At 35.7% G+C, this 13521-nt stretch overlaps 2 protein-coding genes across 4 annotated transcripts in view; one reads left to right on the top strand and one right to left on the bottom strand.

The window, feature by feature from the left end:
- The window catches only part of LOC106106219 (ras-related protein Rab-35), an 8957-nt gene extending 5353 nt beyond the window's left edge, over nt 1-3604 (top strand). Inside the window, exon 4 of the mRNA XM_013286771.1 lies at nt 2499-3604. Coding sequence (XP_013142225.1) covers nt 2499-2606 — 108 coding nt within the window. The 3' untranslated portion in view covers nt 2607-3604. The remainder of the gene's footprint in view (nt 1-2498) is intronic.
- Nucleotides 3605-6034: 2430 nt separating this feature from the next.
- LOC106106127 (leucine-zipper-like transcriptional regulator 1) overlaps nt 6035-13521 on the bottom strand; it is a 10849-nt gene continuing 3362 nt past the window's right edge. Inside the window, exons 7-16 of one of the 3 annotated variants that reach the window (XM_013286669.1) lie at nt 13206-13376; nt 12936-13077; nt 12255-12418; nt 11763-11938; nt 11164-11365; nt 10077-10228; nt 9262-9440; nt 8416-8542; nt 7931-8100; nt 6035-7164 (exon numbers count right to left, since the gene is read on the bottom strand). In XM_013286669.1, coding sequence (XP_013142123.1) covers nt 7012-7164; nt 7931-8100; nt 8416-8542; nt 9262-9440; nt 10077-10228; nt 11164-11365; nt 11763-11938; nt 12255-12418; nt 12936-13077; nt 13206-13376 — 1636 coding nt within the window. In that variant the 3' untranslated portion in view covers nt 6035-7011. The remainder of the gene's footprint in view (nt 7165-7930; nt 8101-8415; nt 8543-9261; nt 9441-10076; nt 10229-11163; nt 11366-11762; nt 11939-12254; nt 12419-12935; nt 13078-13205; nt 13377-13521) is intronic. The other 2 variants (XM_013286677.1, XM_013286686.1) reach the window with 2 other exon arrangements.

The following is a 13521-nucleotide window of genomic DNA, read 5'->3' as shown; positions in this document are numbered from 1 at the left end:
CGAATTGTTGTGTATGAGTGATTTGTATGTATCCCTAAACTCTAACCAATCTGAATAGTTGCCGTTAAATTTAGATATAACAATAGTAGGCAATTTAAAACTAACTTCGTGAGGTCGAAGAGAGACGCTTTGCGTTGAAGACGCCTGGATATTATTTTGGGAATATTGTGAGAGTATTGTTTTTGCTTTCGATAGTAATTGAGTAAATTGTGACTCTGTGGCGTCTCTCTCATCGATTTCATCGTCGATCGTATCAGGGCAAAGCTCATCGATTTTATCTTGCAGCAAATCGTAATTTTGGAATAATTCGGTAACCTTTTGTATCTTAAGTTGTAATTCGTTAAATTGAGATTCCTCGACATTAGGCCCTACTTGTGCAAGATAGTTTTTGAATTTAGTTAGTCTACCTCTGATACTGGTACGTTTGTTTATTAAGCTATCGATATCCGCCATTTTAGACATAATTAGACTAGACAAAAATTGTAAAATGCGGTTGTTGCGTTATACTAAATTTAACTAAGAATTTAAGATGCGTGATAAATAATTGGAATATAGTTACTCAATGCTCCTCGTAATTCAGGCTGACAAGTTACCGGCACTCCATCGGCGTCGGCGAACTAGTAGAAATGTCACGCTGTGGCAAGGCTCGTGGCGGGCGCAATGTGCGTACTCGACCACGTGCTGAAATTGTCGGCCAAAAGCGTGGTATATAATATGCACGGGAATAATGCAAGTTAAATAGCCTGATACATAGAAAATAGGATAGATTAGATAGATAAGTAGGCTGCGTGGTAATTTAAGACGCTTTAACACGATTGTTCGACCAAGGGAGATTGTAAACAATTAGGAGATAGATCAACCTTGGGAAATATGTTTGGAAATATTGTATGCAAGCCTAGCTGGCGTGGTATATGTATATGGAGTATAATATGTAATTTGAAATGTGTGATAATTTGAAAGCAAATAAACGTTTGTTCGACCAAGGGAAATTGTAAACAATTATGGAGATAGATCAACCTTGGGATATATGTATAGAATATTAAATGCAAGCCTAGCTGGCGTGGTATATATGGAGAACAGATATTATGAGATGTGTGGTAATTTGTATGCAAAAAATACACGTTAGTTCGACCAAGGGAAATTGTAAACAATTAAGGAGATAGATCGACCTTGGGAAATAAATGCAATATTAGCTGGCGTGGTACATAGGAAATTAATATTTTGATATAGTATGTACACACATGTAAGGTAAATATATTAGTTCACCAAGGGAAATTGAAATTGTAGATATAGCTCGACCTTGGGAGTTGAGTGAAACATTAGATGGCGTGGTACATATGAATTGAATTTGTTAATAGACTATGTACACACATGTAGGGGGAAATATATTAGTTCAACCAAGGGAAATTGAAATTGTGAATATAGCTCGACCTTGGGAGTTAAGTTTTGTGACATAGATACGTGTGAATCGACAGAAGATTGAATATAAATTGTTATTGATCGACCAAAAGTTGTAGCGAAATATTGCACAGGTTGTAGGCTACAACAAATGGGAAGGATATTTGAAATAGATAAGGAACTTAGCTGAGAAAATAGGAGTCTGGCACGGAGGGATTGCGTCAGCCGGCCGGACCTTTTCTTTCTTCCTTAACACCGCGTGGTAGTTGCTGCACGTGGATATTTACTCGGACTTCTTCACTCGATTTCGTCACAGATGCCACTTCGTGGCTATTGTGGATTGGATGTTTTATCACGGTCACCACTTTATGTTGTTACGGTCGCCACTTTATGTGGCTTATAATCTTCTATTGAAACACACGTATACTATTTCACGGTATTTATTGTATTGAGTGTTACTGTTGCTGTTGGATTTTACACACACTGATCGATGCGGGGGCGCATAAGACGTTGCGCCCGCAGATTTTAGGGGCGGTCCTGTGCGTTGAGTGGGGGAAGCGCGGACCGGTTTCGCAACCCATCATAAAGCGCTGTTTAGGCGCGAACACTATGTTTAAATAAGGCAGAAGACCAGTCTTATATAGTTCTTATATAGACTTATGTACTGTGATTCCACCTCATGCATATACATTTCAATAGCTCTTAATCTGCTTTTTACACTTTACCTTTAAAATGTACCTAATTCCTAGTTGACTGCATTCAAATATTTAAAAAGTTTTATGAAACAATGCTTTATAAAACTATTGTTATAATTTCCTATTTATATGCCATAAACAATGAGTTAAGGGAAACAATGCTGCATTCTACTTTAAGTAAATCACTACTGCATGTTGTATATAACAATTATGTAATAAGTCTCTATATTGAAGGTTCTTAGTCCCTCTCTTGACACAATATCATGAATTGTTTTGCTCTAATATGAACCTATCTGATTAAATCAAACACCCTTCCATAAAATGAACAGAAACAGAATTATTTTTGTCTAATGTAATGTATATTCTTAAGTTTACAATAGTTTAATAATTATTTCATTGTAACAGGTACTCAGATCAAAATTAGAAATGAAGGAGAGACAAAATGTTACAGCAAATGATATAGTCAATATAAAAGGAACCAAAACCAAGAATGTGAAGAAATGTTGCCAGTGATTGTATGCTGGGTATATCAGGGATGTCGCTTACAGAATGCTCAAATGTTGAGACATGTTGCACAACCCTAGCAGGACACTAGTTGGCCGAGAATTTACCGTTTTTGTAACATTGCAAGTTGTCACTGCAAGGTACAAACATGTATTAAAATATCCCGAGAACTTATCCAAGTGCAGTTTCTATTGACAGTATACAAGTTGATCTCTATAAAATATAATTGTGGCGGTGTTAGTTTTATTGGATGTAGCCCTGTCAATGTTCTATAGTTACTGTGACCTATGCAATTATTTACTGTTACTTTGAGTGTTAGTCCTATGTGCTGGGTTGAACAATCTCAAATTTTATGAGCAGTCGCCTAAACAACTCCAAATATTAGTAATGTTATAAATTCATATTGAATTTGCTTGTACTCTATCAAATTGTGGAGTGTATGAAATGGAATATGAAGTGTAAATGTATACCATTAATTTAATTATAAAATTTAATTATTAATTTGATATTATTAAAGTGATGTGTATGGTCCTTATTGTCAAAAGGTCCCTTCACATTTGATAGCTTATTTTATAAAAGTATTATTTTGTTTAACAAGTGTCATATAAGTCCAAATTATTTATTTTTATTTTCAATATAGAGATCACAAAGTATGGAATACTGTTTTCCTTGTCCACCTTTAAAAAGTTATAAATGATTACATAGTTATTTTAATGTCAGTGAAAAAGTAAACATTGAACAAAACTGTTACAATTTGGTTTATTCTAATATTATTTCAACTTTTGCAAGTTTTTTTTGCTAATATACAGATGTTAGGTAATTTTATGTGATGTATAATTCAGAATTAAATATATTATCAACATTTGAATATGAAATTGTTCAACACATGACATATGTTTTAAGACAATAGCAAGTTTTAGATTAATTTAGGTGAACCCTAAACAGTTTTTTTTAATAAAGATAAGTAGATTGGTTAAATGTATTTGTATACTATATAATGATTATTTTCTATTGTATCATTCCGTATGTTATTTTTGTACAATACTTGGTTTGGCCTTTCATGTTTTGTTTTTAATTACATATTAATTATCTTGCTTTGACAGAAATGAAAAAGAAATGTTTATTTTTGTGTTACATGTACAACCACGGGGCCACAGATCTGTTTAATTTGAGTATATTGGTATAAAAAGTTGGTGTAATAGTGCACAGTGTTTTTGTTCAATTTGTTTTGTTCATTTCAGTACTCATTATTTTTAAGAAATATTGTTCATACCAGCATTTTAAAATGTAAATAGATGATATATTTTGCCCATAATAAACTAAGTATTTTTATTTGCCTATTTTTGTCATTTTCAAAATCCCAGATTTTCCTAAACTTTTACAAATTAGCTATGTACAGGGAATGCATTATTTAAATTGTAGTTTGTCAGTCTTGCAAGTTTTTATACTTAAAATTATAAATCTATAATGAAGGTTAGGCATAGGTTGGCATGAAAATATGCAATGAGGAGAGGATGGGGATATCAGAAAGTGTTAAGATTGAATGTGGATGGCTACAAAGGTACAGGAAGACCGAAGAAAACATTGGATTGTGTGAAAGTGGATATGCTTAAGAAGGGAGTGGATTCAGAAGGGTGATAGAAATTTATGGAAGATCAGCGCATACCGTGTCGACACTGAAGGGACAAGGGTATGTAAGGGTTGATGATTAATGATGAAGTAGCTAATAAATTTTATTGGTTATGAGTTTGGAGATTAAATACTCGAATGATTATAAGTTGCTTAGACATGTATAATAGTTACAGAAATGGATGCGTAGAAAAATAGTCCAGACCAAATGGTTATACTTGCCGGAACCGTACACAGATGCTATGATTCTCTGTTTAAACCGGGCGTAGACTCACACACGTACAACTTTTTATAAATTTACTCAAAAACTCAGGTTTTTCGTGCGTTTTTTTTTTCATTTTTAAGGAGCAACCATCCTATTTTAATTTTAGTTTTTTTTGTAGTTTTAGAGATATAGCTCTTGTAACACAAACTCATCTGACGTTTAAATAAAATAAACCATAGAGACCAGGTTTTTCTTGATCATAGATTCTAGAGTTCTTGAAAAAATCTGACATCTGACTTTGACGTTTGATTTGGTCGCCATCCGCGAGTTTTTATTCATATTTTATCAAAATGTCCCTGTGGTCGGCATTGAATCGCAATGTATTCAAGCGAACTTCTACGTTCGCTTTGGTCGTAGCCGGTGGAACTTTCTTTTTTGAAAGAACCTTTGAGGTCATCTCAGTTAGCATCTTTGAAACTATCAACAAAGGGGTGAGTATTTTGTTATGTAATTTTCACTCATTTGGAAAAGTTTAGGCGTACAATATAGTAAGAAAGTATTTGATTCTTAGAACTATCTCAGTATAACATTATATAACGCATTACTGAATATAAAATTCGAGTAGATTTTAACCTTCAAATGAATTCTGAATATAGTAGACATTGACTTATTTATGAAAATCTTATTTATTATTATTACTACATTAGTAAAGAATCAATTGTTGGATGGAGATTTTATTGCTAGTCTTGGGCTTAATCGGACATCTGCAAGTGCGCACCGTACAATTGGAAAAACGTACTAGTACACACTTTTAGTACCTTAGTACTTCAGATTTGTGAGAACACAATAATATGAAAAGAATATAACAAGCGTTATAGATTACTTCACATCAAATTTTAAGCATGGTCAAACATATGTTATTAGCGAAAATAAATTTAAGATATAAATGATTTTATCCACTTTTGATTCTGATTACCGAAGGTGAATGCTTCAATCTGACAAATTTACAACCATATCAAACAAAGAAGAGGCGAACACCAATATAGTGTTGTGTACTAAAAGTGCCAAATGTCCCATTAACAGAAGCCGTTCGGTAACATTACTTTTAGTACAGTGCCGAGTAACATTACTTTTTAATACATCATACATGTACTACCCAAGACTATATATTGCCAGTTGTCCAAAATAAACAGTTCATTGGTATTTCAAAAGATAAACCTTGCATCATTAAATATGTAAAATGCTGTCTAGTACTTCTCATATTGCCTAAATAGGAAAATAAAAATCGTAGCTTGGGGGTGTTCGCCTTCTTTATAACATCACTTTATTAGTGCAAAAAAATTAGTTCCATATTTTTCTAAAACATATAAATTGTAATAAAGGTTGAAATGTATGGAGTTTGATTTTACACTAACATTAACTAGTTACAATATAATATAATTTATTTCATTTATTATATAAATAAAATTGTTAATTTTTTATTCTTAATTTTTCAGAAACTGTGGAAGGACATCAAACACAAGTATGAATAAAATACAATGAAAACAGCAATTATTATTATAATATAATTTATTAGAATAATACAACTTTGATTAAATTATGTTAAATAACTAAAAAAATGTTTTATTTAATATTACATTGAAAAACACTTAATAATAGCGACTAGTGCCATTTTACATATTCCTGATCTAATATTCACCTTTTTATATTTAAATCTTGAAATGTCAAATGCATACTTTATTATGGTTAATTTCTACTTATTGTTACTATTTTATGAAATATTACATTTATTTTACAGGCTTTTTTGTATGAAATGAATTTAATGTAGATTGTGTATTTAAAAGTCATTATTCCAATTATAGAGAGCTTGGTAAATTACAGTATTAAACACTAAATTAGGAACATAAATCTTTCATGTGTGCAGAAGTATTTACAATAATATAATTAAAAAATCTATATACTAAACTAATCTGCGATTTAAATAGTAAATTTTAGTTCACCTTCAGTCTTAATATACTGGATAACTGAAGGTTTATAACTGGCTGTAGATATATTCTTTATAAATTCTAGTGCTAAAATTACATAATAAATGCAGGAACAGTCCTTTACTATTAGCAGAGTGCTTGGCACAAAAATATTGATATATAAGGTTTTGTTCAAATTATTTGTTGAAGCAAAACACAACACTAACACCCATTCCCAATATGTTAATGGGAAAACATATACTTTGCTCAGTTCATTCCGCTTAAATTTTTACCGCATTTATTTGTAAGGCTGCTAGTTTTCAATATTATAGAGAATAGTAATTTGCGACTATATTAATTTAACATAATGTACATAACAGTGACAATATTAAATATTTAGAGTGCCTTTACATTCGTATTTACTTAAAAAAAAAAACAATTTCTTCAATCAACTTTCATAAAAGAATGTTTTTTTTTATCATTTTTTTTCATCTTGTTACTTATGACATGCTTAACATTTCCATTCAAATCCATTGTTATTTATTAATCTTAACTTCATGTCTTACCAGCACCTTTGAGTTTCCAATTCCTTACATAATCAGAGTGAATCTGATACTTATATGATGGGCTCTGCTGATGTGGAAGGTGCGAGGGCACACCGGGGCTGCGTCTGTGCAGGAATATCGAACTTACCTTCTTCAGCTAAGGTCAACACAATGTCAACTAGCAATGGCTGAGCCAGATTCTTGATAGCTTCTTGACGAGCCACCTGCGGAACAATTATATGTTCTTGAATGTGTTTTGAATATGGTGGAACAATTAATTTATTAATTTTTGTATAATACAAATAATGGCAATACAAAGTGTGGATTTTTTACGTAAAATAATCATACTAATATAAAAAATGAGAAATGTTGGATGTATGATTGTTATCATGTTATTGTTATCATCATGAATAATGGTTTAACATCTTGATGTAATTTGCCTCAGATATAAAACATAGTCTGGAAGAACATAGGACGACGTCACGAGTAGAAGCTAGTATAAAAATATAAGTAACTGTCATAGAAAATAAATCAAACACCATGCATTTTACATTTACTAAAACATAAAGCGAACAGAAAGCACATGAAAGTTGCGAAATAGGTTGAATTAGAGAAGATAGGAATTAGTTTAAAATTGTACCACAAACTGGCAGATAAATTTTAGTGGGTTTGTTTTTTGTTTGGGTGGCAGATAAATTATAGTACTACAAAACACAAGAGGTATAAAAAAAACTTAGACGGTGACAATCACTGACCTCTATAAATGGACAGGCTAAATCACGATATTTCGTGTTGTTTTATTTTTGTAATTTTTGAGCTGACGGTTAATATACTACAGATAAAATTAATTGTAAGCAACTTTAATAGACGCAAAGTTAGGAAGCAAAAGATGTAATTTCCAAGCAATGTCTTATCCATTTTTAGAGATCAGTGGTCAACCCACGGTTAGGTAGAAGCACTGACAAGCACAGTTAGTACGAACATACGTACATTGCGACTCACCACAGCGAACTGGTGTGCGATCATTTTAAGCGCATATTCCTTTATATCTGTGGCGTGCATTCTGTCCGCCGCCTGCAGGATCGCGAGCACATTATCCGGGGACACGTTGGTCTGCAGGTTGTGTTTGCAGAACACTTGTAGACGGTTGTTTGTGAACCCTGAATAATAGTTAGTATTGAAGTACACGTCCGCACGCCACGTGGCAGGTGATAGAATGCGACAGTGCTGCCATCACATCGATCACTTTATATCAACAATGTTTTCTTCTCTACATTTGGGTTGCACTTGTTGTGATTAAAAAAAACTTGCCTTATACTTATTTTAAGTGTAAATTGTTTACAAAATATAATATTACCGTAAAGTCAAGATAAACTTTCCAGTATTTGACGTACTGGGAATTATTTATTGATCCCTTAAGTAGCTTAGTAATTCTTAACGACCATTTATCATCTGAATATGAGTGTAATACTCACCATAGTATATGGGAGCTTGGAAGAGATATAGCGAATCTTCAGTAGGCATGTTAGTCTCGCCGTAGTAAATGTAGCGCAGGAGCGAGTCGAACGCCGGCTCCGACGGCACGGAGTCGCAGATTTGAATCTGAAAATAAACCATGAAACATTAACTTAATAAACTAAAATACTATAAACAGTGTAGTTAAATAAACTATGTATAAAATTTTAGTTGTTGGTCATATATTAAAATATAATTTGACAACCACAAGTGGGTTTTTTAGAAAATATTAAAGTTCGATAAGAAAACAAAATATTTGGATGAATAAATGTATGATACATGTGAAAATTAAATTTCGGATATTTCTCATAATATCATAAACGCGAATGTTTAGATGGATGGATGTTTGAATTTGTAGCCTAAACGGTTGAACGGGTCTCGATAAAATTTAACTCATATGTAGACTATATAATTTTTTAATTCCACAAAAGCGACGGGCGAAAGCTCCCTTATCTATATATATGCTAATATAATAAAGCATAAAAACGCACTACTTTGTGGTGTATGATGTTAGCAATCACAGCATATTTTTTAAAAAAGGTTTATTTTAATAAAAAGCCCTACACTTGCATCACGCTTTAGCCTATATATTTTAACGCCATTACTTAGAGGGTAAATATTTTGGATAGAAATCCTAAAGTAGGAAAGAGACCATAAGTTGCTGCCAACATCAAGGAAGCAAGGTTGTCATCATGTCATGTCAAATGTCAAAAACATTTGCAATTGATAATTTGAGTAATGTAAAAATGAAATTTTCATGCAGATGAAGCCGGGAACAGCTAGTACTGTTATAAATGTTTATTTACGTTAACGATATTATTCCTGGGCGAGAATGATCTGAACATGGCTTCGAAGTAGGCAGCGCGCGCGGCCAGTATGGAACGGTGCGCCGGCCGCGACACGCCGCCCACGCGCAGCGTCACGTCGCTCAGCTCCGCCCCGCCCGACAGGAACATGCACAGGTCCTGCTCCAGCGTCGTACCTGCTGTTGCACTATACATATTAATCAATATTACAATATTACAATATTAAAAAATACTTAATTTAGACATTTGGAATAAAATAAATTAAAGTTAAGGTATAATAATTCTAGAATTTAGTTTGCAGTTACGTCCAGGGGGGGAACTGACTACTACTGCATATGGCCGATTTTTAACTATACTAATATAATAAATCGTAAACACAGACTTCTAATGTAGAACTAGCTTTCGCCCGCGATACTGGCCGCGTGGAATTAAATTAAAAAAAAGTGAAATTAAGCAATAAAGTGAAATTTAAAAAAAAACACACATAAATCAGCCGTTTTGGCTACAAACCCAAACGCACATCCATTCATTCATCTAATCTTTCGCATTTATAATTTTATTGGTATTAGTATAGTATCATGTCAGCAATCATAGAATATTTTAAAAAAATTCCGCTTTATTTACGTAAACTTACCACACTATTTATGCTATATATTTTCATACTTTTAAACATACTGCCAAAAATCGAGAACAAAAAAAAATTATTTTACAATAACTACAAAATACGTGTTTGAATTGTTTTCGGTGAGACTTCACTTCATTTTTGCAGTAAATGAAAATATCTTAATTTATTAACGAGGTGATGAGGGAGTTACCCAGAGCATCGTCAGCGGCGTCGCCGGCGGGCGGCTTGAACGGCAGCGGCTGCTGGCGGCGCCGGATGATCTCCACCATCAGGTTGCGCTCCATCTGCTCGAACTCCTTCGACATCACGATCGGCGTGAAGTTGTAGTCCTTTATTATAAACCTAAAAACAAACAAGTACAGTTCTAGTTTTATAAACTTGCTGTCGCTAGTGACTTCGTCTACGTATAATTTTAAAAAATGCAACCTATATTCGTCAGCGTTACCGTAGTTTTCTAATAGGGAAAGAATATTTTGACAGTGGTAGTGCCCGCTTTAACATCTTAGCACTGCAGGGCCGGCACGCCCGGTGTAATACCACGACCACACAGAAGACAGGCGTCAAATGTGGTGCCGAAGGCCTAATTTAAGTCCCTTTTTCTTTACCACCCTTTTCTTATAAGGAGAGGATGGGAAGGGGAAGTGGATTTGACGGTGGAGGAGATGCGTAGGAAGGGGAAATATCCTCTTTATATGCGTCTCCTCGTCCGTCGTATAAGGGTAGGCAACGCATCTGCAATTGCGGATGTCTATGGGCAGCGGTCGCTTTGCCATTTTGGCGGATTCAGGTGGCCGCTTGCTCGTTTGCCACCATATGTTATAAAAAAAAATCCGTCTACTATATCTTATTAATATTATAAATGCGAAAGTTTAGATGGATGGAGAGATTTTTGTTAGAGTTTGTAGCTAAAACGGCTGAACCGATTTTGATGAAATTTGGTATAGATGTATAGGATGGTATGGAAGAAAACATAGGCTACTCACTTTTGTTTTTTTAATCCCACGCGGACGAAGTCGCGGGCAAAAGCTAGTATTCAATAAAAACGTGTCTTTTTTCATTGTCTCTGATTAAATATGTTAAATTCTCTTTAGTTTTAACTTTTCAGTACAATTTCAGCTTTCATACTACGGTCCTCGAAAGCTGGGCACTGCTTTATTATGTGTAAGACTTCGCCCCGTGCGTAAACGACGCATTAGGTATTGTGCATCATCACTCTCTTCGGGTGAGATCGCGGTCAAGCGCTAGCTTAAAAAACATAAAAAAGAGGTGATGCCAACCGTAAGCAGTACTCCTTGATGCAGCAGAGGTTGGAGAGGTGCGCGGCGTGCAGCGCCTTCAGCACGTTGCCGAGGCAGAGGTTGGCGCGCAGGAAGGCGGCGCACAGGCCGCACAGCCGCGGGATGCGCAGCCGCAGCGACAGCCGCAGCACCTCCATCACCAGCTGGATGGTGTCGTCGGACGCGGGCCGCTCCTCCATCACTGCAAAGACACAACTAACCGAGCTAAACTACCTTTCTTCCGCTCCAGCCGTTATGCTCTTCTATTTAGCGCCCGTTTAAACCTTAAGGACTCCATAATCCAACCATCATCCAATCAAGCGAAAGTTTAATTGGATGGATATTTGAAACTCATAGACTGCAATAGTAATGTTTTTGAAATTCCATGCAGACGTAGTCGCGAGCAACATCTAGTAGTTATATTTTCATTCCTCATAGTATAAAGAAAGTGGTTCAAACTTCATATGTCAATGTCATTAACTCTAATTAAATAACTAGTTTTCGCCTGCGACTCTATCTGCGTGGAATTAAAAAAAAAAAACAAAAGTAAGTAATCCATCTAAACTTTTGCATTTTTAATATTAAAATAAATAACTTACGTCTCTCAGTGGGATCGATCCTATCAGTGTATATGTAGGTGAGCACCATGCGGAAGGCCTCAGGCCTGGCCTCGGGCAGGTGTATGACGAGGTCGGGCTTGCCCTGGTAGTTGTAGGGCTCCGGGGCCTTCGCCTCACCCGCCGCAACGCGCGCTGACAGCTCCTCACGAGCTTCCCTATAAGTGTCACGTGCTCATAAATATTTCGTCTCTACTTTTACAATAAGAGTGAAAGAGAAGAAAATATAGGGTGATGTTTTCACGTATATATTAATTCTTTGTAACAGCCTGTAACCTAAATTACTGAACCGATTATGTGGTATCACACCGGCGAAAATATCATTCGATTCGTATTATCCCTTAAGAGTGCCGTAAGATTACAAACAGTAGGAACTTTATTGCTGTTTAAGTATTAGAATTAAAACTTCCGTCTCTGTTGTATCCAATGAGTATGAGGGAGATGGCAATATTTATACAAGTTTAGTAATCGTACATGATCTTATCACGCAGACAGGTGGAGCGCGCGGCGAGGAGTGCCTGGTGCGCCAGTACAGCTGCAGGCTCCTCGCCCACCAGCAGCATCACGTCGCAGAACTGCTCCGAGCGCAGGATGCGGCCCAGATCCTCTTGCAGCGTGCAGCGAGGGTAGTTCGACAACTGACGATGATAAGAGAATTAACACCTTGCCACTGACACTTTTGGCGAGTTCATTCTAGAAATAAAAATTGAGATTTTCTAAACAATAATGGGCATACTAAACATTAAGCGAGAGAGAGAGAGAGAGATGAAAGAATAGCATGAGAGAGGGAGAGAGAGATAAAACAAATAGCATGGAATATGTTAAGGACATTGAACAAATTATTAACGTTTATATATTTGCCTATATTGTGAAATAGTCATTCTAAATATAATTTTACACTCTCGTAGTGTTTGTAAATGTATTTTTTATAAAATAAGGTCATGCAAAAAAATTTTAATGACTTACTTTTTATAAAGAGGAAAAATTTGTTTTTTTGTACATAAAACTATAGGCCGATATCAAAAATTCTTTCACCATTCAAAAGCGATATCAGTAAGTAACATAGGCTATACTTCTTTTTTTTATTCCACGCAAATACTTCACGAGCAACAGTTAGTAATTAACCTAAAGTATGGATATATAAAAATGATTAACCTGGAAGCGGTACAGTTCCCCGCTGCGGACATTGTTGTCGACAGTGCCGCCGAAGATGTACATGGCGTCGCCCACCACCGCGCCCGCGTGGAACAGCCGCCCCGACGGCACCTGCGACTCCGCCGCCGGCTGGATCATCGCCCTGACATTATACAATTAACTCAATCTATACTCTATAATCTTACTAATATTATAAATGAGAAAGTTTAGATGGATGTTTGTTCTTGTAGCCTAAACGACTGTTGTAGCCCACTGTGAAGTGATATTTACCACATCTGCGTGTCGAGGTCGAAGCAGTAGACGTCGGAGGGCATAGTGCTGTCGGCGGCGCCGCCGAACACGTACAGGTGCCGGTTGTGCGCCAGCATCGTGTGCCCGTAGCGCCGCGCCGGCGCCGGGCCCGCGCTGCGCAGCAGGTGCTCTGTGCAGATACGACTCCAACTGTTAAAAACATTTCATTTATCTAAGAGAATTTTATTGACGAGTGTGGAGGTACACCGGCAGAGGTACACTTAGAAAGAGATGGATGGATTGCGTGAAAAGTAACAAGATCAAGAACAAGGGTAGAACCAGCTTTGGCGCCAGG

Source organism: Papilio polytes, unplaced genomic scaffold, assembly GCF_000836215.1.
Source record: "Papilio polytes unplaced genomic scaffold, Ppol_1.0 DF824269.1, whole genome shotgun sequence".
Classification (NCBI taxonomy): Eukaryota; Metazoa; Arthropoda; class Insecta; order Lepidoptera; family Papilionidae; genus Papilio; species Papilio polytes.
Note: the sequence above shows the minus strand (reverse complement) of the source record. Positions and strands in the feature narration are given on the sequence as shown.